The sequence below is a fragment of the Trachemys scripta genome, chromosome 15 (assembly GCF_013100865.1).
Source record: "Trachemys scripta elegans isolate TJP31775 chromosome 15, CAS_Tse_1.0, whole genome shotgun sequence".
Lineage (NCBI taxonomy): Eukaryota > Metazoa > Chordata > Testudines > Emydidae > Trachemys > Trachemys scripta.
The window spans coordinates 2,512,908-2,539,926 of NC_048312.1; the positions used below are offsets into that span (position 1 = coordinate 2,512,908).

The following is a 27,019-nucleotide window of genomic DNA, read 5'->3' on the forward strand; positions in this document are numbered from 1 at the left end:
GAAAGACTAACAAGGCTCTGCTGCTTTTCAGTGGTTTTGTTATTAGCTTAGCTGTTTCTGCCTTTGGCTGGGTTTCCCGTTCCACAGAGGGTTAGAAGGGGAGATGGCCAATCAGCTCCCGGCTAGTCCATCCTCTCATTCAGGACAGAACTGTCCCATGCAGCATCCTATCTGGTGCTAAAGGGTGACCAGTTTAGTTGAGAGGGCCACTGGAATCTCAGGAAGCAGGCAAGGCTGCTGGGATTGCAAAGGGGAGGTGGCTGAGCTAACAGGGGTAGCGGAGAGAAGGAGTTTGTTGAGGGTATATGGAGGACAGAATTGTCGCAGTAAAGCATAGGACAGGTGCTGGGTGTTCACTGACGAGGTGGCACTAACCAGTAGTGGGTTGGTCTATAGATGGCTTGAGATGCTAAAAGGATTCAGGAACCTTTCCATACTTGCAGCTTTTCTAAAGATCTGTCTCCTGTTTGTACTAATCTTATGTGTATCTACCCTGTAATTATTTAATCGCTAGTTACTCAGGATCGAAGAAGAACTGCCAGTTATTCCATGTGGAAATCACCCCGATTATTACTGTAATTCCTGCTAAAATATACTTTATTTGATAGATGTACCATCTATTTATGCAAAGTGGCCCAAATTGGATTTTCCTACCGACTGCGTGGGTGGATAAATTGCCTTAATGTACAGCACTGTCAAAAAAAAAAACCCTGTACAATACCGTACAGTCAATAGTTCAAAAGCATTTATTTTAGAAAGCTGAGGTTAATATTACCTGACTTGGAATATGAATTAAAGTCTTCCAAGATAATAGGAAAGAGAATTCAGGCTGCCATTGTTATTGTATAACAAAAGCCATATGTTGCAAAAATCTATTTGTCGCAGTGAGGAAACCTTGTCTTCAAAATCTATACAGAAAATTTTGCAATTCAACTGTTGTCACATGCTTAAAGTTTCCAGCCTTGACATTCTTCAAATAAAGAACAGGAGTACTCGTCTGGCTCTGTCAATCTGTTTTTTCACTTCAGCAGGTGGGTATTGTAGTTTTAAGAATGCTTGATAGAGATCTTGTAGATGCTTGTCTCTATCTGAGGGATTGGAGCAAATGCGGTTATATCTTAGAGCTTGGCTGTAGACAATGGATCATGTGGTGTGTCCTGAATAGAAGCTGGAGGCATGTAGGTAAGTACATCAATGTAGTGCAAGTAGAGTAGGGGCGTTAGGGGACGAGAGCTAAGGAAGCCTTGTTCTAAGTCAGCCATAAAAATGTTGGCATACTGTGGGGCCCTGCGGGTACCCATAGCAGTGCCGCTGACTTTAAGGTATATATTGTCCCCAAATGTGAAATAGTTGTGGGTGAGGACAAAGTCACAAAGTTCAGCCACCAGGTTAGCTGTGACATTATCAGGGATACTGTTCCTGATAGCTTGTAGTCCATCTTTGTGTGGAATATTGGTGTAGAGGGCTTCTACGTCCATAGTGGCTAGGATGGTGTTTTCTGGAAGATCACCGATGGATTGTAGTTTCCTCAGGAAGCTACATTGATGACATCTTCATCATCTGGACCCATGGAAAAGAAGCTCTTGAGGAATTTCACCATGATTTCAATAATTTCCATCCCACCATCAACCTCAGCCTAGATCAATCCACACAAGCGGTCCATTTCCTGGACACTACTGTGCTAATAAGCGATGATCACATAAATACCACCCTATACCGGAAACCTACTGACCACTACCGCATTTGCTCCAATCCCTCAGATAGAGACAAGCATCTACAAGATCTCTATCAAGCATTCTTAAAACTACAATACCCACCTGCTGAAGTGAAAAAACAGATTGACAGAGCCAGACGAGTACCTAGAAGTCACCTCCTACAAGACAGGCCCAACAAAGAAAATAACAGAACACCACTAGCTGTCACCTTCAGCCCCCAACTAAAACCTCTCCAGCGCATCATCAGAGATCTACAACCTATCCTCAAAGATGATCCTTTACTCTCACAGATCTTGGGAGACAGACCTGTCCTCGCTTACAGACAACCCCCCAACCTAAAGCAAATACTCACCAGCAACCACACATCACTGAACAAAAACACTGACCCAGGAACCTATCCTTGTAACAAAGTCCGATGCCAACTCTGTCCACATATCTATTCAAGTGACATCATCATAGGACCTAATCACATCAGCCATACCATCAGGGGCTCGTTCACCTGCACATCTACCAATGTGATATATGCCATCATGTGCCAGCAATGCCCCTCTGCCATGTACATTGGCCAAACCGGACAGTCTCTCCGCAAAAGAATTAATGGACACAAATCTGACATCAGGAATCATAATACTCAAAAACCAGTGGGAGAACAGTTTAACCTGTCTGGTCATTCAATGACAGACCTGTGGGTGGCTATTTTACAACAGAAAAACGTCAAAAACGGACTCCAAGGAGAGACTGCTGAGCTGGAATTGATATGCAAACTAGACACAATCAACTCAGGATTGAATAAGGACTGGGAATGGCTGAGTCATTACAAACATTGAATCTATCTCCCCTTGTGAGTATTCTCACACTTCTTATCAAACTGTCTGTACTGGGCTAGCTTGATTATCACTTCAAAAGTTTTTTTTCTCTTACTTAATTGGCCTCTCAGAGTTGGTAAGACAACTCCCACCTGTTCATGCTCTCTGTATATGTGTATATATATATGTCCTCAATATATGTTTCACTCTATATGCATCCGAAGAAGTGGGCTGTAGTCCACGAAAGCTTATGCTCTAATAAATTTGTTAGTCTCTAAGGTGCCACAAGTACTCCTGTTCTTTTTGCGGATACAGACTAACACGGCTGCTACTCTGAAACTAATCTTCAAATAAGATTTCATAGAAGACCATTTACTGCTGATCTAATTAAACATCAAACTTCTGGGAATATATGTCATCAGCAAAGCAAGGAACACCGCCCTTCTAATGCAATTGTCAATGCTGCTCAGTTATGAAAATGAGCCCAATGCTCTTCCCCTGAGATCGCCCTTTGCCTCAAATACTCCTTTGAACTTCCCCTTTCATATTGTCCTTTGTGGACACTGCGATTCCCAGACTGATCTGCCACACATCTTCCAGTGTGGCCTAGAGAAAGAGAGACACTGTGCTGGGAAAATGTTCCGCTTTGTGAACACTCCAGAAAAAAAATAGCAAAGCTAGGTTCAATGAATCCAAGCCATGCAGCACACTCTGTTTAGCTTCAATAGAAACATTTTAAAGCAAACCAGTGATCCAACCAGAGATTACCTTCCATTTGGCAGCAAGCAGTGAAGTAAAAGAGTAAAAGACAAGTGCAGTGTACATAACAGGTAGTGAGAGTGCAAGGACAATGGGGTTTTATTATGCATGCTAACATGCTTGAAACACTTAAAGTGTCAAACACTTTCCAGGCTAAAAGTTCTTACTGTCTGTAATTATTGATTGTGGGTTAGGTTATATTCTCAGTTACTCCAAGGTAAATCCAGAGTAGTAACTGCATTGCCTTTACTGGTGTCACAGAAATCAGAATCTGGCGCTTTTGCTCCAGAGTCTGCTAACATTATGCAGCATTACCTCCGGGGCCTAGAAGAGGACATGATTTAAAGCTGTGTGATAAGCCTCTTTCCAGGCTGTGCAATTTGTTAGAACGCCGTGTGCTATTGACGTGGCCAAATGAAGGGGCCTTGGGTTTCTTTTTGCAATCACAACTCCAATCCAGCTGAGACAAGAGCTGAGCAGAATCTCCTCTACTTGTTGGAAATGGGAAGGCAAAGCAAGGCCAGCAGTGACCAAGGTGTCTGCAAATAAAAGGATGAGAACTGCTCAAACCCTCAGCTGCAGTGGGTTGGAGGACCAGGAGAGCATGATCAGAGTGCAGTGACTAGTTCATGGTGGATAATTTATACAATTGGCCTCATGTAATGGTTCGTGACCTATTGACAAGCACCTGACATGTTCTCAAGGTCATTTGAAATTATTTCAACAAAATCTTCTTGGGGAGTCGACTGTCTGTTGGCAGTTCATTGCAAATGATCCATATTTGAAATTCAAACTATGTTGTTCAGGTTTGATTGGATACATAGGTCACATGGTATTGTTTCTGTTCCTCCCACTGGAGGAGCATAACTTTTAGAGTCAGGTTTCTGGTGTGAATAGCAAAGACTGCAAATTCAGAATTTGCTTTCCACAAACAGTCTCCAATATTCACTTAAACACGTGTTCTTTCCATGAATATTCCTGCCAGTAAACACAGTGGCTATGTTGATTAATATACGCTGGCTAGCATACATACATATTATGCTAATAATACTACCCACAATATATATTCCAAGCATTTAAGCATACATGCTATTAAGCATTAATATAGCAGTTATATATCCCATACTGGTCTGTATCTTTATTATAATCATGTTCACTTATGCTAAGTATCCCATAATACCTTGCATTCGCTGAAGTAAGCTTTGTCTTAAGATAGAAAAACTGTCAGTATCAGGATACATAATTGTTTCCTCCTTACAACAGATAAGAAGTTAGTCTCTCAAATCTATTTATCCTGGTACCAGCCTAGGAGCTGTCTTCACACCCCTTAGTGCCTGGAATGCTTGTACCCAGAACAAAGATAAGGGTGCATCATTACCTGGTACACATGGGTTCAGAACAAAAGATAAATGGGCAGTACACCATGATACCGGTAACGAATAAGGTAAAAAACTGATTAACTGAATCTAGTTTCAGGTCACGAATATAGAACCTTTTACTGGTACACAAATAGGGTATATAAAGATGGCTTTAGGGATGTAACTTTGGGGATCACACCTTCTATGAAAGGTGAATGCACCATCACTCCACAGGATTGCTCTTCGTAGACTCGTACGAAGTCTTTTTCCTGTACCATATTAATAAACCTTATTGACACTGGTTATTTGGGCTAGAGTATATTTCATAATGGCCCAAAGTGTGGTCAAACAATTGACTATACAATTTATCAACAGCTGGAATAATCACAGAAAGAAAACACTATTGAGGCAAAACTCATACAAAACACATTCCTTTAAAAATGGATGGAACCATAAATAGGGAATGACAGAATTCTGCTGAGCCTGCAAATGGAGTTGCATGGCTCTGTCAAGGCATCGGGGAACTAGTAAGATATTTATTTACTGACACCTGACGGTAGTTTTGACAGACATGCAGGAGAAAATCCAAATCACAAGCCTACTCTGCATTTCCTTCGCTTGTCTTAGACTGAGTAACACCCATGCACTGTGGTCTTCAAGACCTGAATGTGAGATAGCATCCTCTTGGCACAGAAAGCCCCCCTTGGAAGTGGGAGTGGGAAGGCTGGGCCTACCATCCTGTCAAGCTCAAGCCTTGCGTAAAGTTGTTGCTAGACAGCAAGATGGTTTTTCTGTGGTGAGAACCACCCGTGGTGTTGGCTCATGTTTAGATTTGAGCCATGCTGACTGTGGCTCAACCTGCCAGACCCCAAATTCAGGAATGTTTGTATCAGGCGGACAGATCCTGCCCTCTGCCTCTGTGGAAAGAAGAGATGAAAATCTGATGGATCCAGGCAGAGACCGGCTGGAAGGGCTTGGAAACCTCCTGGGCCTGGGGATAGGAGGTAGGAGTTGGGGCCAGAGAGGCAGCCGCTCTCCATAGATTCAGCCTGCCGACACCCAGAGAAGGAGCTCACGCTGACATTGGTGGCAATCCCAGGAAGTTAATGTTGGCCAGGCCCCCTCGGGCAGGGTGTGAGGGCAGCAGCCCAAGGAGACGATCGAAGGGAAGCTGCAAGTGCTGACTCCCATGCCCCAGTTCTCTGCCAGGTCAGAGCTGGGCTCGAGTGCAGTGAAAAATGGGAGCAGGTTCCAGCCTCCTTATTCAGAGCCACCCGGGCCAGCCGGAGGGGTCCTCTCTGAGACAGGCTGCTGACAGCAGGTCCCTTCTGCCGGGGGAAGATAGGTGGAGTGGGGCTCAGTGTTAGCATCCCCAAACTGTCCTACACACACACACACACACACACACACACATACACACACACACACCCCCGCGTCCATGACACAGCCACTCTTACACCAGACTATGTCTGCTCCACACCACTGCAGATTCTCCCTACACAGGGGCACTTATCCACTGGGAGTCTCTGGCTGATTTAAGGCCACTGAGTGTTCCAAACGGGACAATCCAGCCCACAGAGTTTCCAGTCTCCTGCATGGAAATAACCACCCAGGCAATGGCTAAGAACAACATCCTACCTGGCCATCCCACTTGCTGCCTCGTCAGCCTAAGCCAGCACCAAGGCTCTGAAAAGGGATTTACAAGCCTTTCTTTCTTACAGCTCAAATGGTGTTTAATTGGCCTCAAAAGCATTTCAAGATAAGGCAAAGCAGAGATTAGCCAAAGTGAAAGAATTTAGTGTGACTTAGTCTATAATGGATTTGTGGTCAGAAGACTTGGAAAATTCATTACAGCTCCTTCATGTCTCTCTGTTGTTTTTGTGTGTATTCTGCTGTCGCAACATAAACGTTGTCAAATTTCCCATCCACCTTTAAGTGAAGTGTAATCTAATTAAAGATGTTTGGATCGGCGCTATTTGAATAATTTAACGTACACCTGCAGCATTCATCAATCATTATTATTTTTAATTAAGTAATTAACTTTGAGGTTTTCAGCAAGTTTGAAGTGATGAAATTTCCAGTCTAACTCTCAGGCGAGACGAGATTAGTATCTGTTTCTAATCTTTCAAACACAGGCTTTATTTGTAATTGGTACTAGCAACTGCAAGTGCCGATTAATTGCTATAGAATTTTTTTTTCCCAATGACGAAACAAAACTGTATGTCTTATATGCGCTGGATCTAATTATGCTAAGGTAGATTGCCCAATGAAAGCTTTTCGTATCATGCTCTCTCATCTCAAAGTGGGGCTTAGAGAGATTGACTTTAGCTAAATTTAACCACAGATGATATCAAGCAAAGTCATTAGCTTTTAGGGAAAGGCACAACTCCAAAAGACCTGTGCCGGGAATGTTCAGGGATGGGGGCTGTAAGTTGGTCATCGGCTGTTCAAAGCATTTTGTTAAAATTCGGTTGATATCCTTTAATTTGCTTTATAGTGCAACCCCTTTGAGAATCCAGCAGCAGTCCATACACCTCCTAAGAGTATAAATACCTGTGTTTCTTCTATCAAGCTCCCAGCAAAGACTGAGAAACCATTAAGTCTTGCAAATGAAAACAGTTTGTAAACACCAAGGCTATAATGTGCTAAGCCGTTCTGGATAGCACGCTGATAACACTACTGTAATTAGGAAGGCTATCTTCTGTCATGAGAACCATAAAAGGTGTTATTTACACTGTGACTGTAGCCTAAAATATCTTCCAGATGGGATTTTTTGAAGAAATACTTGAGATCTCACTTAAAATAGTTAACAGTGCTCAAAGTTTCACATCTATTAATAGAAGAAACATTTAGAAACGTTAAAGTAAACTTGTACATGCTTGGTTTTAAGATAAAGGTCAGATTCTCCTCTCTGCCACACTGGTATGAAGTGGGAGCGGCTGCATCTCGGAATCACATTAACTGAGATCAGAATCTGGCCACCTGTGTGCTGCTGAACTTGTTGAAAGCCAGGGGAAGGCTGGACAGTGACTGACATTGTTAACCAGGTCCAGAGGCTGAGATCTAATTATTACACCAGGAATCAGAATTACAACCTGGAAGCTTTAGCCTGAGTGCAGGTCTAGAGGGTTCTAACTTAGCAAGTCATTCTCCTGCCACAGCACACACGGAGTCTTGGAGAACACTCTCGCCAGCTGTCATTCTCCTTGATTCCCTGATCGTGGCCCAAGATATCCCTTACCCAGGGAGAATGGGAAGCTTGCCATCACTCAGCACCATCCCTGACCCCTATCCCAGGCTCCCCTTTGAGGCCCCTCTGCGTGTGCTCCATGGAAGTCTGGGCCTGGGATGATGAAGCAGGGCAGGAGATTGCTAGCACTGCTGAGATCATCTGGGTACACCTCACCAAAGCAGTTCCCTGCCATTGCAGGGGCCTCAGGCACTGATAATATTGTCTGCCTGAGGCACACAATAGTGCAGTCTCCTAAGGGCTGTGATACTCTAGTCTAATTCAGGTTATTGGCTTCAATACAAGGGGGTAGGTGGGATTCAGTGGCCTGTGATGTGCAGGTCAGACTAGTTCTCCTGCAGATCACAGCTTACCTTATTCCCATGGGCCGTGTTAGCAACACATCCAGCATGTGCAGAATGGTCCTGCTTAGGCCTGACTCTCAGCTGTGAAGAACTGGAGGCTTTCCACTGAACTTCACAGATGCTACAGTTACACAAACACTTCCAGGATGCTTCTGTCTGATTGCACCATTACCCTTAGCTGCCAAACACATGTCAGGTTACAGAGACATTGTCTTGCATGAACTGTGAAAAGGGTGCTCCCTCTCTCATTGCCACCCCTCCCAAGCGTAGGGGTACCCCCACGCTTCTGTGAAGAGGCAGGACCACGGTGAGTGGAGCCTCTCTCTGCAGGGGCACCATAAATGCTGGAGAAAGCCCAGCCTGGGGAAAGAACGTGTGACCTATTATGTCTGTTATGCCTACCAAATTCATGGCCATGAAAAACGCGTCACAGACCGTGAAATCTGGTCTTTTGTGTGCTTTTACCCTATACTATCCAGATTTCATGGGGGAGACCAGCGTTTCTCAAATTGGGGGTCCTGACCCAAAAGCGGAGTCACAGTATTATTTTAGGGGTGTCGCGGTATTGCCACCCTTACTTCTGCGCTGCCTTCAGACTAGGCGGCTGGAGAGTGGCATCTCTTGTCTGGGCGCCCAACTCTGCAGTTAGCAGCACAGAAGTAAAGGTGGCAATACCATACCATGCCCCCCTTACTTCTGCGCTGCGGCAGCTCTGCCTTCAGAGCTGGGCTCCCGGCCAGCAGCCGCCACTCTCCAGCTGCCCAGCTCTGAAGGCAGCACCACCGCCAGGAGCAGTGCAGAAATAAGGGTAGCAGTACCACAACCTCCCCCCCGCACAATACTCTTGCGACTCCCCCACAACTCCTTTTTGGATCAGGACCCCTACAATTACAACACCCTGACATTTCATATTTAAATAGCTGAAATCATGAAATTTATGATTTTAAAAATCCTATGACCATGAAATTGACCAAAATGGACCATGAATTTGGTAGGGCCCTAGTTATGTCAGTTAGGCATGTTGTAGGACTACTGATTGTTCCGCTAGAGAATTTCATTACACTGCATGGACTTTGAGGGCATTTTAATGTGTGGAAAACTCCCACTGGTGCTGTTGACCTCTTTGCACTTCAAGCTGTAATCCCAGCCCTCAGGGAGTTTTTTTCCCTCTCTTAAAATACAAACAGCTGTAGATAGTTCAGTAAGTAACAATGTTAAGCACAACAGGTACCTCTACTGCAAGATAGCCACTCTGGTGTGCTTTCAACAAGTGCTTTAAATTTACTTTGTATTAACTTTGATATTTGTAGTGACAGTATGAATAATTAAAATGCAGATCTAGGAAACCTATAAGTTATCGGAATCTATATCATGCATTTAGCCATCTCTGTGCCAGGAAATCTGCAGTTGCAAAGGGGAATGCCCTGCCAGAACTGCACAAGCTAGCACTGAAAACTGCCGGTCCAGGACAAGGCACGCAATGGGGACTCCCCGCAGCAATTGCCGAGGACCCTGCCTTTTCAAAGATGGCTACTGACACCTGCAGCTGCTCCTGGAATGCTTGGGCAGTCCTGGTCCCCCTTGCCCCCCTCCAGAGCGGGGTAGCTGGGAATAGGCCTCCTAAAAATCCTCACGGACTCTCCAAGGCCCGTGACAAGCTTACAGCCTACCCCTACTCGTGCATACCCCTATATAACAGCCCAGCCGTGTAACCTGACCAGCATGCGCCTGGTAGCCTGCAATAACTAACAGATGTACAGGGGCAGGTCCTCAGCTGATGTAAACGGTCACAGCTCTATTGGGGCCTCAATTGCAGCTATGACAGTTTAACCCAGCTGAAGATCTGCCCCGTAACATTTAAGGCCCGAAGGAACCCTTATGATTATCTAGTCTGACCTCTCCTGTATAACACAGGCCAAAGAATTTCACCCTGTAATTCCCCTATCAAGCCCATAATGAACGAGTGTGCACATAAGATTAGAAGAGAGCTGGTTTTGCTTTTAAGCTCCCAGGGGTTTATTCGAAATAGTCGGCTAACTCAGGGTCATGTCAAAAAAGAGACGAGGATTTCAGTTCCCGCTGTAGCACAGAGAACAGGTGGCTGGGACTAAAGCTTTTAACCTCTGGGCGCTCAGCACTGCGCCGGAGAGAAGAGAAGCGAAGCAGCCAGCAGCCCTGAGCACGTCCTGCAGAGCCACATCTTTCAGGAGGAGGAGACATAGCTTCTGGGCAGATACGGTTTCCACACACAACAGAAGAGGAGAGCAAGATGCCCCTGAGCACACGCCACTCACTCCACAAGGAAGCAAGCACCAAAAACTAACGTCAGAGCCGGCTCTGGTAAATAAGGCCCTCTCGTGTGGAGGATTAACAAAGCAAAGCCAATGTTATGGCTCCTGGCCCTTTGCCTTGGGGCCAACGAGTCCTTGCGCCTTGTCGGAATTTTCCACAATGGATAATGGAATAATGGATGCTCCTATCCCCCAAATGTCCAGGTTTGAGTCACTCACCAAGAGCCTGTGGATTCAGACTGAAATTCCAGCCCTTCTGCCCAGCTCAGATGCCAAGGTAGTATCTCCACTAAGCACAAGTCAGTACTGAGGGCACTGACACCAACCTGAACTCTGTACTAAAGTGGTCACCATAGGGATAACTGGATTACCCAGAGTAATAGGGGACGGATTGATGTTCCACGCCTCCCTACTTCCTCTTTGTCAGTGGGAGCCATCCCCCCTCCCACGCCCCCAGCACATTCAATTTTATTTTGTTTTTTTATGATGTGGTTGGAATAAAGCAGCACGTTCCCAGCCCGCACTCCTGTGCACAGAGCATTATTTTTGTTCCACTGTGCAGACCTTTTACAAAAAATCTCCATGAGGAAACAGTGAGTTTGGGCAAGTTTGCCACTGGTTTAAGTTAGTGGAATGGTGGAAAACAATTTCCCTTTAGACGTAAATTTTCATATGGCTTCACCACTGCTAGACGTGACCTATTGGCATTTTATATATTCACACATATCTGAGCATTGCAAATGCAATTCTTAGCACTCTTAGAAGGAACACTGAATTTTGAAAATCCACCTGTACAATAAATAAGTCTCTTCCATCCATTTCTCCAATTCACTTAGTGGAATGAGGGGCCAAACCCCACAGAGGACAAAGGAAGAATTGTGTTTATTTCATTTATTTATTTATTTATTTATTTTGGTAGGTGCAGACTAGAGCTGAAGTACTGTTAAGTGAATAATTCATGCAGTATTTATAATTTACGTTGGATTTAACAGGAGCAGAGCCATAAGTGGTTGTTTATTAACTATTTATGTTCTCACCACCAGTTGACAAGCATGGCTGGGCACTGAGATCACAGCTCTCCTGCAATGTTTGGTTTTTTTTAAACATTGGGGGGAGGGATAGCTCAGTGGTTTGAGCATTGGCCTGCTAAACCCAGGGTTGTGAGCTCAATCCTTGAGGGGGCCACTGAGGGATCTGGGGCAAAATCAGTACTTGGTCCTGCTAGTGAAGGCAGGGGGCTGGACTCGATGACCTTTCAAGGTCCCTTCCAGTTCTAGGAGATGGGATATCTCCATTAATTTAATTTATTTATTTATATTTAAACATTATTAAAAGTACACACAGTCCTAAGGAATGCCTTCACTTTCAGGGAATACTAGACTCTGCTGCTCAGTGATTGCTCAAAATACTCACTGGATTCCAACATAACTCACTAGAAGGTCTTCATCCAACCCCTCCACACACAATGGTCCATCCCCACCTCCACTGGATGAAGAGATTTTTTTGTGGCTCTTCTCACAAGCCTGGGCAATGGGCATTGGATGTGCCCGAATGTTTTCTGAAGGGCCTTACCTCCTAGCACAGCAGTGTTCCTTAACTGCTTTCCACTAGGCTCACGCATTTGGGCAGCAGAGGTCAGACAAACGCAGATATCTTGGTATCTGGGTAAATTTAAATCAACCTACATGTCTTTAGCCTTTGCTTATGGCTCTGTTATTTTTACGGGGTTTTTGAGTTGCCTCAGGTAGAGGCATAAACTAGGATTCTCGCCGATGCCTTAGGTTTTTCAAAACCCTAGCCCTAGAAATTGAAGTATCAGATGTTGTGTTACATCAGCCCCATACATGTCTCAATGAAGCATTCAAAAATTCTTTGTTTATGTTTACGCTTATATTTTCCAAATGCAATTAACAAAACCTGTGCACTCTTCTAAAAAACAACTTCCAAGGTTTCAAAAATGATGCATTTCTACCGAATGCCCTTCTGAATTAGTTAAACCACTAGAGTCTGCAAAAATGGCAAATACACATTCTTGGAATTAGCCAAGTATCCAATGCTCTTTAATTGTGAGTGCAGCCTAGAGCTGGTTCAGATGGAATTAAGGAATTGATCGGAACATTTGATAGATTTCCTTTCATTCCTGGGGGAGAGTGGGTCCTTTCTAGACAGAATTTTCTGGCCATCCTTATAAAATTTGCATACAAACATACCTAAGACAAGGTGCGTTTCAGCCCCCCGCAACAAAAATCACTCAGACTAAAACACCTTTTCCTGGGTTTTGTACATTTAGAGCAGGTAAATTGTTCATCACAACTGATTAATGTGCTACTTGGATGGAGAAAGTCCTCTCTTTTGCGGGCTGTACAGTTCAGATGAATGGATGCAAAAGGGAAACTTGTGACATGAGTTAAGTCTCTTTCCATTCAAATTTCTCCCTTCCTCTCTCAATGCACCAAGACACACTGGCCATTGTGGATGGCTCCTAGTTGTGCCTCTGTTCAACATCATGAGATGGGGAAGGAGGGATAGGGCTGGGTGAATAGAAGAGTTTACTATTGATCATTCTGGATCAGTGGTTTGCAACCTTTTCCATACTGTAACCCCATGTTACAACTGAACACATGCTGGCAGAGTGACGAATGGAGCTCTACTCTTCTATGTAAGCAATTGCTCTGGTTGCCAGGGGTGCTATGCAGTGAGGAACAGGAGAGTAAGTGGGGTGCACAATTATGAATGGGAGAAGAGATGAGACGAGAGCGCATCCTCCCCTCGCATGGAGGAGAAGGGAACGCCACGCAACAAGTCACACCACGCAACAAGTCACACCCTATTACCGAAAGCCTGTCATAAAATATTACATCAATAATAATCACCCGTGAAGTAACATCCCCCAAATCCACCCCTTCCCTTGAAAATTAACACAGGAAAACATCCTCTATGATACTGCAAACACACGAACGTTCAGGATCTCCAGGGTAAGGGCAGAAACACAACTACGCCCAGCTCCTTTGCCTGGTGGATGGCCGAGGGCACTGCACTCAGGACTACACACGTGCTGGCCTAAGGCTGCTCCTCCCATTTCTCAGTCCTCGTCCAATAAACCACATTTTTTAAAAATGTCCTGTGAACTGGAAATTCTGAAAACTTTTCATTTTGGAATACACAGTGTTTCTGAAACAAAATGTGTTCCTGGGGCCCCAGCAGCTGCTGATGGAGATCGTCCGGATTCTGATCAGTTTCACCACTGCCAGCCGGGAAACAGACAAGAATCATTATCAATTTCAGTCAGCAGATGCCGGGGCTCCCAGAGCCCATGGCCTCAGGGCAGCTCCGCCACGCAGACTATCCCAGGACTTGCAGACTCTCAGGCCAGCAGGCCCCAGTCTCACAGCAGGGATGCTCTGGAGCTGCAGAACCTGGTAGCCCACCTGGAATCCTGCCTGCCAGTCAATGAAAGTTCATCAAAACTGGACATTTCCACAAAACGTTTTGGGTTTGACAAATCGGCATTGTCTGAAAAAACTCCGTGTTGTTGGAAAATTCCCAACCAGCACTGGTCTGGCTAAAGTTCTCAGTATTTGTTGGAGCTGAGGAAGCAAAGCAATTCCTTTATTTGATAAAGCCAATCACTACAGGGACTGCCTAGCTGCACTGGCCAAGGCTACGTGAAGAGTGGGATGCTAGAGCGCCAGAATACCAGGCTCAGTTAAATGATTTGGGCATGAGAGGGGAGGGAAAGCGATATACCGCACCACCAGAGAGCTGCGCTGATTGCTCGCAGCGCTCCGCTTGTCAAAACCAAACCTGACGTGGCTGACATTAGAGAAATCCAGGACAAGCAGTGGGAGGAAGTGGCCCGTAAAACATTACTTACCCTGCTTGAGGGCCAACTCTAACAATAAATTGGTGAGACCTATCTCGAAATATCGAGCACATAGAACATCAAGCAGAAAATTACCTGTTGTGCTGGGACCCTTGGGCCAATCTGCAGGTTATTGGGAGGCTTCCAAAGAAAAAATGGTGTGCGACAGACAGCAATGGGCATTGCAAACTCTACAGGACCCTCCCAGCATGCTGGGACTGAGAGCAGACTGGCTAGGCTAGGCCAATTAGTTAGCACAACTCAGGACATATTTTATTTTCCAGCATCACAGCATCCCCCGGTGTATATTGTTATGATATGCGCCAACTATGAGATTTCATAGCACAGCAGAGAACACCCACGTGAAAGGCTGCTGGATAGAAATTGGTTTATATCTAGAAGGCCCCAAGACATAGGGCAGGATGAATTAAACCTGCATCTGCCGTGGCAGCTCATGCATGTCTCTGCTTCCCATGCACCAGACTGTCCACGCATCTGGCAATTATGTTCTAACCACTAAAAGGCAACACAGCTCCAGAATAAATCCAGTCAAGTATCTAAGCACCCGAGTGATGGAGATCTCAGAACAATGCAGAGCTGGGCAAGTGGTAACCAGACTTGATTATCTGAAAAAAAACGGGTCATATCCATGAGGCATAAAGAGGTACTGATGCCACAATGCGCCCTTCCCAGCACCCCAGCCTAGGAGAGTCCATTGGCATCTGACACAAGGAAATACCTTCTCTTATATGATAGCCCACTCCTCTCCTTACCAGCTCCATACGCCTGTGACTGGCTTCCAGTTCTCTCTGCACCAGCTCATTCATATCTGCTTTCATCTCCTCCATACGCATCTGGTAATACTTGGTGTTCTCCTTCTCTCGAGCCTCCGACTCTGAGGCCTTCTCCAGCTCCTCACCCATCTTTATTACACTGTCTCGCAACCGAAGGACAAGCATCTGGAGTGATAGGGAGGGGAACAAAAGGCAAAGGGGTTTTCTGAAGTAAAAGATTACAAAGAGTTTTTTCCCCATTCTTTACTCTTTTATAGTGATGTACTTGTAGGAATGCTCTCCCTTCCTGACCCCTACAGAAGGTCAGCTGATGCCTTGAAGCATGAAGTTTATATATACTTATTATTGTATCAAACATTGCCACAAATGCTCATAATGGTCCTGATATTAAGCAGCTTGTGTTTGTCTAGTGATCCTGTGATGCAATGAATTCCATACAGGCTGACTGTGAACTCCACAAAGCACTGTTTCCTTTGGTTGGCTTTAAAATGATGGCTCTTTAATTTCATTGTATAGCCCAGAGGTCGGCAACCTTTCAGAAGTGGTGTGCCGAGTCTTCATTTGTTCACTCTGATTTAAGGTTTCGCATGCCAGTAATACAGTTTAACGTTTTTAGACTGTCTCTTTCTAGAAGTTTATAATATATAACTAAACTATTGTTGTATCTAAAGTAAATAAGGTTTTTAAAATGTTTAAGAAGCTTCATTTAAAATTAAATTAAAATGCAGAGCCCCCTGGACCGGTGGCCAGGACCCGGGCAGTGTGAGTGCCACTGAAAATCAGCTGGCGTGCCACCTTCGGCACGCGTGCCATAGGGTGCCTACCCCTGGTCTAGCCCATTGCACTTATTGGGCTCAGTTTTAAGGCCCCTGAGAGCTTCGGCAGTGCTCCAATCACAATGCAGTAGCGGCACACAGTGGCCCTTCTGTGTCCCCATCATTCATTACCCATCGCCTAGAGCAGGGAAACAATTTGTGAGGCAAGCGCCGCATTGCATTACATTTCCTCTCTCCTTTCCCATCCTGCTGGTATATTTCCCTTTCCCCATGTTTAAAGCAGACACATTAGAACTCACCAGACTGAGACAAACACATGGTACTGTACAAATATTTTGATCTTTCAGCTATCCTTCATTTAAAACAACAGCTCACATTAGCACTCCCAGCCTTCAGCTCCAGGATCAATCACAGCATCCTCGACAGGTCTAACTGAAAGCTGGCACTGCGCAGCAGAACTGGCAAATGCACAATGATGGAAGGCCTGATCTCTGCAGAGTCACTCCAGGAACTCTCAGTGGAGTCCAGCTCACAGAGCCTGTCCTAGCTCCATCTCACCACAGAGCAGCGGCTGGGCTCTGCTACTCCGGATTAGATAGGCAGGAACTGAAGGAAGGATGAAAGCCAGGCTTGCGGCAATGTGAGTAGAGAGGCTCCGATACGGAAGTGGCCTGTCATTTCCCAAGGCCTCTTGGTGTCTGTATCTCAGCTGAGGTGTCAGAGGACGGATGGGATCAAAGAGGAGGTGATGGGAAGTGAGCCGCACCCAGGACACCCACAGAATGGCAATGACCTCACAGGAGGCTGCCAGAGAATGAGCTTTGGGGGTCACAGACACAAAGGGTTAAACAGCATGAGGGAAATCAAGAGCCACTAGTGCAGCCTGGGTAACTCTGAAATGCCTTTCCTTTAGAGACAGCTCTCCTGCGGGGCCGGGCCCAGCAGCTCAGGGCTGTCTATGTCGCCATCATTGTGAAGTGACCCCACTCCATGTTCTTGGCCTCCCCTCTATTACTCACATGTAAGTGGGGGTGGGGATGGGTATTTATATTTTATCTCATGACATGAACGGAAATGAGCATGAACGACTATAGGCCAGGGTTGAAGCGCTTAGGTTGTTCGATGTGTACACTGATGTACCTACCATGCCTGGGCTGATTTTAATGGGCTGGATTTTGGACTATGCCACGCAGCCCTGTGACACTGACTGAAAGGCACTTTGATCAATGTGCTGAGTCGTAAATAAATATATTGCTATACGCCTTGAGGCAGGGGCCGTATCTCCTTCCATGCTTGTCTAGCACTGAGCACGCTGCTGGCTGGCAGTAAATACAGCAATAAAATAAAGCAGGAATAATTAACCTCCCTGGTATGAAATACACAGACTGGTCAGAGCCCCAGATGCCAGAAGAGAAGGCTTAAGCTGACTCGGCCTCTCACCCGTCCAAGGGCAATGCAAAGAGTTCCATGCTTTGGGGGCATTACAGATGTGATCACACGAGCTGCTCTCTGCTCTGGGTAGGAAAGATCCCAGGGCAATTTTCATAAGGCTAGGAGTCTGCTCTGGTTTCCAGAGCCTCTTGTCCTACTGTTTTGCACTACGCTGTGAGCCACTTGGTCTCTTCCCTCCACACCAGAAGTAGCTGCATTGCCTTGGAGCACCCATGATTCAGGCCAATCTATCACCTGGACAGGATGGTTGACATTACAGGAGAGGGATGGGAGGGGGCATTGCCAATGCACATGCCTGTCCCAAAGGCAACCACTTTTTTCACAGGGATTTTCCCTTTGTGTGTTAGAGGCAAATAAGAGGCTAAGAAATACGCCGTACCTCGAACCGCTTGATCTGCACACTCTGAAACTCCAGCTTGTTCTCCAGATCGCAGATCAGCGCTTCCTGTCGACTGACGATTGAGCGTTCGACCATCGACTGCTCCACGTAAGCAATCCGGGCCTGAGCCACCTGCAGCTGTTTTAGAGAAGAGGGTGGGGGAAAGACAGGGGTCATGATTCGTCAGGCTTTTGGTTGGAAACTTCAGAACCAGCTCAAACACTCCTCAGCCCCTTTCAGCCCTCTTTTATTAACCCCGCTCTGCGCTATTGTCTACCCTGCAGACTTCTCATGGCTGCACCAAATCCACTGGGGATAGAGAGATTTCAACAGTCCCGTCTCAAAACACGCTGGAAGTGCTGTGCTGTACAGAAGATACTGCCGCCCCAGGAGGGTTGGCACCAGTCCAGGTTTTCCCAGGAACATCACTTTTTTGAGGTAACTGACCTGGGAAATCTGTAAGGCGCTCACTACACACTGCCAGCTGTCCAGTTTTATGGGCTCAGGATTATCGCTGATGTCCCGCTTTTTTGTACCTCGGAGGTGGCAGCCATACTCCCAAGCTTCCTGTGGTATTGTTTGTGTGAAGATTGTGCAAACAATTCATTGCATTCTCTGGTTTTACAAACAGAAAAATGTTGGCAATTTTTCACCCAGTTGGGTGTGGGGGGGGTTTCCTCTCAAATCTTTCGAGGACGGTTTATGTGTGAAATTGTGCACTTTGTCCCAGGGCGGGATTTTGGCTGGCACCTGGAACTCCAGAGGCAGCCTTGGAAAGAAGATTAGACCAAGGCTCAGAAACAATGAGGGGAAAAACTAATCAGCCCTTTTCAAACCTCAGTAAAAGTTTGGTTCAAAATGTATTTTTGGCCCAGACAGGGGAAATATTTCTTATTTTCTCCAAACTGTCTTTCAAAACCTCCACTCTGTCGTATGGTGAGTGAGTCCAACTGCTGGTGCTTGGGATAGCAAAACACTCGGTCAATGGCACTTCTCGAGTGCTTAATATTAAAGACACACTGTACAGGCCTGGAGCCATGGTGCCATGAACAAGGAAGAACAGTCCCCAACTCAGGTTGTGGAAGGAGGTATATTCCCTCTGTCCCTGGTGTGGTGCACAGCACGATGCTGGCTTGTGGTCTTGCAGCGAGAACATCACAATGCAAGAAATTGCAACAGCGAAGAGAATGAGCAGTAAATTCTCCAGCTGTCAAAGAACCTTTTAAGTGTGAGTTTTCCCCAGTCCCAAGGAAAGTTCACCTGCAGGTTTCCATAGACGTCCTGAACATGCAGTTTGACCCAGTTTCCCAGCTTTGCCCTGAGGAAAGTCGATACTAAGCAGTGTTTACAGCAGTTAAAAGGAGGCTTTTACATGTGAGCTTGTTTTATTGCTCTTAGAGGAGTGGGACCGTGGTATTGTACAGAGGAGATATTTCCTGACAATAAGCGGGTAAACATTTCACTTGAATTCACCCCAAGGACATGAGCTCACCAAAGAGCCTATATTTCAGTACTGACACTCAGAACTTCAGTGGATTCTTATACATGCCTCCGTATGGGAGTATTCCAGGGGATCTGAATATCTCACTAAGTTTTTGTGGATACAGACTAACACGGCTACCCTCTGATACTCACTAAGTCCTGTGATTGGCAATGAGATGCCAAAGGACAGAGTGATTCTTGAAGCCCTTCATTGCCTGTCTGCTCCAGGTCTGAGTTAGTGACTGGGCAGATCTACCTTATTGCCAGATATTTCAAGCCTTAAGGGGAAGGGGGAGGACTTACTTTCTCTTGAAGACTTTGTTTTTCTTTCTTCACTTCCTCCAGCTGCGTCTGTAGCTCTCGAATCTGAGTAATGTCCACTGCAGACTGTGAAAACAGAAACCCCAGCAATAGCGACAAAACAAAGAACCTGGAGCAGAACTGGACATGCACAAGGAAGTTCTGTTTTGAAGACTGGCAAGGGAAAGGCAATTTTTAGTACATCTGAACGGGCAGCTGCTCCTGTCCTGAATTAAGCAAGCATAAATCTACTGACCTCACCTGATTTCTCAGCTTCTGGGGACAACTCTTTGCAGAGCTGATCAGCCATGACATCACCAGGGTCATCCCCAAATGCTGATTCTGTAAGTCCTTAGTCTTGTTCCTCTCACAAAGCTACTATGGACCTTTCACGGTCCAGGAAATTTCTGGAAAATACTGGACCTCTGGCCAAATGGGACCCCTACTGTACCTTTGAAGTCTCTGAACTTTTCTACGCTGAGACAGGTCAGATCTCTGGTGCTGTCACAATATGTTTAAACTATTCAAATAAAATCCATACACAATCCCGGCACAGAGCCAGTACCCTCAACACATCAATGTCCTCTTCCAATCTCTCCCTGGTCAAAGGCTGAGGACCTCACAAAGGACCTCCAAACTCAGCTTGTCAACATTTTTCTTTGAAACTTTTTTTCTGAAATTTTTTTTAAATGGAAATTTTTCCAAGAAAATTTTTCAGTGAAAATCATACAATTTCCAATGAAAATGGAAAACCACCTTTTCAGTTTTAAACTTTTTCAGTTTTAAACAACTTTGCAGTTTGGCTATGAAAACTGGAGAAAAAAAAATCAGTGTTGAGGTTTTCAATGGAAACCTGAATTTTTTTCATTTTGGTTGACATTTTTCTTGGGAAAAAAGTAATAAATTCATGACCAACAAACTCTGAGCCAGTTTGTTCTTCTAAGTAGCAACTTTTGGGATGGATTTGAGTTGTTACTTTGATTACTTGCATAGACATCCAAGGTTTAACACTTGATAAAGGATCCCCAGCTGCCATTTCTATTAAAAACAATGATTTCAGGAGAGTAATAAAGTAGCTGGTGCAAACCATATTGGAATGACTCTCCGTGTGCGTGTGTCCGGGTATGCATGTTCAAACTGCTCATTAGAATTATTAGAATTAATTGTTTAAAAAGTATTAGCAATATGTCTATGTGATTCCAGCAAGTTACATGTTATCTTTCTAACCCTCCCCTGTGGTGTGAAGCCATGATGCCCTCTGGATATCTTTCTGGCAATCCCTTTTTCACCCCATGTGCCTGTGTGTATTTCCTCCTCATCACACTCTTTACCTGTGCAATCAGAGCCTTGTGCTTTGTCATAAGTTCATTCAGATCCTCCTGGTCCTCGTCAATGCGTTTCAGGAGATCAGCTTTCTCATGTTGCAGCTGATATAGGTGCTCATCAACCTGCGGAGGACAAACAGGGTGCTGCTCACTCAGCGATTACAGTAAGGGGCTGACAAGTTCCAAGTACTGCCGGTGGTAGTGGTGGGTTTTTAGTGCTGTAATTCTCTGCCTCGCAGGCAGATGTGCTGTGTTCAGTGGTGGCACTTCACTAAAGGCCTTTTCCATTTCCACTCAAATTTTGAAAGTCCGTGCGCTTCTAATGTTGGCAGGGAGAGGCACACAAGGCTTTATTGGTGTTCACCACATCTCTGCAGACAGCTTAGGGTATGTTGTGTGTTCTGGATAATTTGCGCCACTTTTACATGTCCCTGGAGACAGTAAAGGCCCCTGGGCTGGGTTCCCCCTGAAAGGTTGGACAATTTAAAGTAATTTACAAGCAAACAACATTGGCAAGTCCCAGCCCTGAGAGTATCAGAGTCTAAATAATAAAGTTCATAAAACATGTCAAACTATCCACAAAGCACCACAGTGCCCTGGGGGGCTGGGTGGGTAATAAGCAGTTTCAATCATGTCTGTTATTCAGGGCACATACCAGGTTCTTGTTCCTGCTGATCGTCTCCAGCTCCACGTGCAGGTTCTCCAGCTCCAGAGACAGCGCCTGCTGGGACTTCTGGGCCTCTGCACATTGGGCTTTGCTCTCGTCCCACTGGGAAGAATTGAAGAAGACCATAATGACACCAGATCGCACTGACAGCCAGAAGTCATTTCACCGATCGGTCTTTCCCCTTTGCTGCACAACAACGGTTATTTACATTTTACTCCCAGAGCGTTTCCACCCATGGAACACATTGTAACTTGGCCGTTTAAAATGTATGTGGCTCCTGAGCCATTCGGTTTCTATTTTACACTAAAAACCTCCTTTCTCTTGGTTCTAGTGCCATGAAATAAGACTCCAGACTAACATGTGCGATGCTACTCTCTCTCAGCGGTACCCGCTTGCTTCAGGTGTCATTCAATTCTCTTCATAAATAGAAATCCTTAAAATAAATCCCCATCTTGCTGAGTAGTGAAGCAAGCGCCTCATATTGAAATTCTACTGTCTGTCTCTGCAGTTGTGTAGTAAAGTAGAGCTGGGATCATTAATTTGCACAATTATGTGAATTACATGTAATTTGTGATTAGAGCAATTCATGATTTGGAGGATGCAAGTGGTCTTTTCATCTAGTGTAAATTGCATTTGCAAATACACATGACATATCACATTTACAAATGCTAATTTGCTCTTGATTTTTATTGCCCAGCTATTACAACCACAATGATCTTAAATGTGCTACAGACATCTGGAAGACATAATATCATTCCAAAATCTTTCAAAAGACAACTGCAGTTTAGTGCAGGATGTATGACCAGCTCCCAGTACAGTAAGGGTAAAGTCCAGCTTTCCTGTCACCTTTTGTGTTTGGGTTTTCTTTCTCTCTCTTTTTCCCTTTTGTTTCTTTGCTTAGTTTGTTCAATATCTTCATTAATGATCTGAAGGACGGTGTGGACTGCACCCTCAGCAACTTTGCAAATGACACTAAACTGGGAGGAGTGGTAGATACGCTAGAGGGTAGGGATAGGATACAGAGGGACCTAGACAAATTAGAGGATTGGGCCAAAAGAAACCTAATGAGGTTCAACAAGGACAAGTGCAGAGTCCTGCACTTAGGACGGAAGAATCCCATTCACTGTTACAGACTAGGGACCGAATGGCTAGGAAGCAGTTCTGCAGGAAAGGACCTAGGGGTCACAGTGGACGAGAAGCTGGATATGAGTCAACTGTGTGCCCTTGTTGTCAAGAAGACTAATGGCATTTTGAGCTGTATAAGTAGGGGCATTGCCAGCAGATCGAGGGCCGTGATCATTCCCTTCTATTCGACATTGGTGAGGCCTCACCTGGAGTACTATGTCCAGTTTTGGGCCCCACACTACAAGAAGGATGTGGAAAAATTGGAAAGAGTCCAGCAGAGGGCAACAAAAATGATTAGGGGACTGGAGCACATGACTTATGAGGAGAGGCTGAGGGAACTGGGATTGTTTAGTCTGCAGAAGAGAAGAATGAGGGGGGATTTGATAGATGCTTTCAATTACCTGAAAGGGGGGTTCCAAAGAGGATGGATCTAGACTGTTCTCAGTGGTACCATATGACAGAACAAGGAGTTATGGTCTCAAGTTGCAGTGGAGGAGGTTTAGGTTGGATATTAGGAAAAACTTTTTCACTAGGAGGGTGGTGAAGCACTGGAATGGGCTACCTAGGGAGGTGGTGGAATCTCCTTCCTTGGAGGTTTTTAAGGCCGGCTTGACAAAGCCCTGGCTTGGATGATTTAGTTGGGAATTGGTCCTGCTTTGAGCAGGGGGTTGAACTAGATAACCTCCTGAGGTCCCTTCCAACCCTGATATTCTATGATTCTATGATCTGTATTGGTCCCTTCATCCCTAATCTTTTTTTTTTTTTGCACCTTTAGATGACAGAATCTGAGGTTTTTAAGGTCAGGCTTGACAAAGTCCTGGCTGGGATGATTTAGTTGGAAATTGGTCCTGCTTTGAGCGGGGGGTTGGACTGAGGTCCCTTCCAACCCTGATATTCTATGATTCTAAAGAGATTGTCTCCTGCCGCATGCACCTTCCTGCCCATTGCTGCTTTCTCTGTCTTGGCTCATCCTACCATTTGACACTGACATTGGCTGATTCTTCTGGAATTGTTTTTAGAAATACTAATGCCATGTTCAGTCAGTAGCACACTCTGGCTTGGATTTCAAAGGAGGTTGTCATTGACTTAACTCCGCTTCCTTTAAAGTCAGTAGGAGTTTTACTACTGACTTCAATGTCAGCAGAGTTAATTCAATGCTGAGAGCTTTTGAAAAGCCGATCCTCTCTGTCCACGTATACATGTGCTCATTGTTTTAGTTCAGCTGTCAAGAAATGGAGTTTGGCATGACCATACTTGTCTTCTGCAGCGAAGAGGAAGCTACTGTGTATCCACGTTTGATCCCACTCTCCTTCCATGGATCCAGTCAGAACCTAGCACCTGTTTTATGAAAACGCATCGACAAATGTGGTATTGTGGGCAGAACCGCAGCAGCGAGGAACAATGAATGATACCACCACCCAACAGCGTAGGAAAGGAAGGGAAGAAAAATAACGTCCCAATTCACACCACAGATGAAACTGTAGAAGGGCTGAATGTATTAGACGCATAGTCATGGCCCTACTCAGACGGGTTAACACAAATATTATTGTAAAAAATACCACGGGATTTCTTATGGCAGCAGCAGTCTGGATCGCCTGCAAAAGGTGGTAGCTCCTGTATCAGTGTTCCCCCAGCGTCATTCAGAGGCCTGGCTTAGCACTGCTTCAGAGGTAAGAACACCACTGACTGAACTTCCCCCTTGTTTCTCCTGCTACAGACAGGCTTCCTTTGGCATTTCCTCTTTCTAGTACCGACGTGACACCGCCATGTTTAATGCATGAGAACTCATGTGCCAGGAGACAATGTTTTTATAATAGCGAAAGAAAGACAAACATCCTGATTTTTTCAAAACGCAACAACGTTTTAATTTTTTTTTCTTCTTTTAGCACAAAAAGAAGAATTATGAAGTATTGGGACTACAGCTTTTCTCAGTTCATTTTGCTCAATAATCCTGGGTGATTGAGACATACTTGGAAAAGTGATTGAAGGCAGAAATAGGTAATTTGCTTCCTTGGGGCCTAATCTTCAGAGGAAATTGAATGTCAGTTGTTGTTCCCTCCCCTTAAAGTCTCTGGTTCTTTTTCTATAACGAGCACCAGCGTGATTTCTAACATGCTGCAACATAGTGAGATGAAACGGCAGTTCATTGTCAGTAAGTGCTACTCCACTGTATGGGAGCACTCAGGGCACCAATCCTACAGTATGATTTTCATAGCAGCTTCTTGTCTTCCCAGGGGAGCAAGTCCACGTGATATTTGCACAGCGTGTGAAATGCATTCAGAAGAGTACCCACACACTCTGGTATTTTTCTTGATTATGTCTACTGGGCCTCTAGAAATACCACGTCAAACCATTAAGATCTGCCTATGCCAGAGAAGTGTTGATTGAATAGACCCCTGAGCTTTCAGAATGAATCTGAGGGATGCAAATGGCTTGAGGGGTCGCAGCAGCTGGGTGTCACAGTAATTCATAAACTCTGCAGGCCTGGATTTAAACTGCCTGTGAGATGCAAAGGAAATTAATGATGGAACTCGCCTATCAGTTTATTCAGTTCATCCCCCTGCTGGAGGACTGTTCCTTCCGCCCATCATTCTGAACGCTTCAATGCCATGTTCAGTCTTGTTTTCAGCGCCCCAGGCGCTGAGATTCCACCAAAATTTCCACACTCAGAGGGGACTAACTGTCCTGATATTCATTCTACATTTTCATTCACTTAATTGCATCCCTCGCCTCCTATTTCTAACTCCGTCAACCTGAAAAAAACCTCCTTGCAAACACAAGGTTGGTCTCCTACCACTTAAAGCCATAGCAAATCCAAAGGTATCCAGGATGTTGTGTTAATCTCTCTAATGGTGCTGCTACACCCCCAAAACCCAGTGAGCTTTCTCCTCGTAGAAATCAAAAAGCCTTCATCTCTTTTCCTTTTTGGGGCACCACATTATTGTTAATTTTGTGATACACATTGCACTGGTGCCTGGAGACCCCAATCAGGATCCAGGACTCTTTATACGAAGCCCTAGGAAGACACAGTCCATACCCCAAGGAGACTGCAATGTAAGAAGGCAAGTGAGAGACGGAGGGTGGGGAAAAGGGGTAAAATTTCCATAGACATTTGCATTTTTGAATTATAGTTTTTATTAAAAAAAGCAACTGAGCAGAGAGGTGTGCTTGTGGCACAAAGCCATCTTCTTCCCCTCCACACATCCCATTTGCTGTTTTATCTCTGCCTTGCATCTTGGCACTCACCTAGATTCACAGCTCACTGGGGCAGTGAGTGTCTTTGCAGCTCTGATCCTTGACTGGGCACCAAGTCCTACTGCAAAACCAATAACAACTCTCAGCTTTCCCTGTCTGCCCCCGGAGCCATGATTGGTTGGTGCATTTCTAGTGGGCATCACTGCAGAGGTGGGTTTTGAGGAGGCATTTCAAGTAGGGACCAGATGGTTCGCCAGATTTTGGTAGTGGCATTGCTGTTGCAGTCTTGATGGGGTACACTCAGCCCTGGAATTTCATCAAAGGATTTGGCCCGGCATTTTCCTGCCTTCAAAATCTCAATTTTTGGTGCTTCCCGGTCACCAAATTTATATAAAATCAGTCATCTCCAGCTGATTCCTTCCTTCTCTGTGAAGTGCAGTAAATAGAGCTCAGCAAGTCTCCGTTCCCTATGGAAAGGGCTGGGCTGACACTTTTATGAAGTAACACAGCCCATCGTGCTGGGACACTGACCAAATCCTTCACAGTCGCAGCCATAACAACTTTATCATTCCAGTAAAATAAAAAAACTTCCTTGGGATTCCCTCCAGGCATGTACACCAGCTAGAAATACAACGGGAAATGAGCGGCCAAGGCATTTACCAGTTCAAGTCCAGTGAAACTCTTATTAAACCGATATTCCCGGGTCCAAAGTCAGCCCAATTTGATGAACTGTCTAGTGGTTATTGCTGAGGTAATCTCACAGTGAGGCTCTGTGAATTTCCTTTCCCCCACAACTCAAGATAGTGTCTACATTTTACATACAGCTTGGGCAATACATTACTGAAATTACCTAAGTGAAGGCCCCTGGAAGGAGTTAAACATCATTCATTTCAGATTTCAATTCCTATTTGTATTACCAAAAAAAAAAAATTAAAGATCAGAAGGCTGGATGAAAGACAGGTTTTGTGTACTTGTGTTTGTGCTATAGAGATGTTGTTCTCTGAAAGGAATTCGTTTTCGCAGCTGCTTGGCTCTCCTTTGCACAACTGAATGCGTACATACCCAGCCTGTTCCTCCTGGCGTTCCTTTAACGTCATTAGAACATATTCATGGCATAATAGGAGATTCCATATTCTAAT

The 27,019-nt window shown here is 45.1% G+C and overlaps 1 protein-coding gene across 3 annotated transcripts in view; it reads right to left on the reverse strand.

Annotated features, from left to right (window-relative positions):
* The window catches only part of MYO18B (myosin XVIIIB), a 188,217-nt gene that overhangs the window by 42,375 nt on the left and 118,823 nt on the right, over window positions 1-27,019 (reverse strand). For all 3 annotated transcript variants that reach the window (XM_034790788.1, XM_034790789.1, XM_034790790.1), the window contains exons 33-37: window positions 21,549-21,662; window positions 20,900-21,016; window positions 19,572-19,655; window positions 17,787-17,924; window positions 15,159-15,344 (exon numbers count right to left, since the gene is read on the reverse strand). In XM_034790788.1, the coding sequence (XP_034646679.1) occupies window positions 15,159-15,344; window positions 17,787-17,924; window positions 19,572-19,655; window positions 20,900-21,016; window positions 21,549-21,662 (639 nt within the window). The remainder of the gene's footprint in view (window positions 1-15,158; window positions 15,345-17,786; window positions 17,925-19,571; window positions 19,656-20,899; window positions 21,017-21,548; window positions 21,663-27,019) is intronic.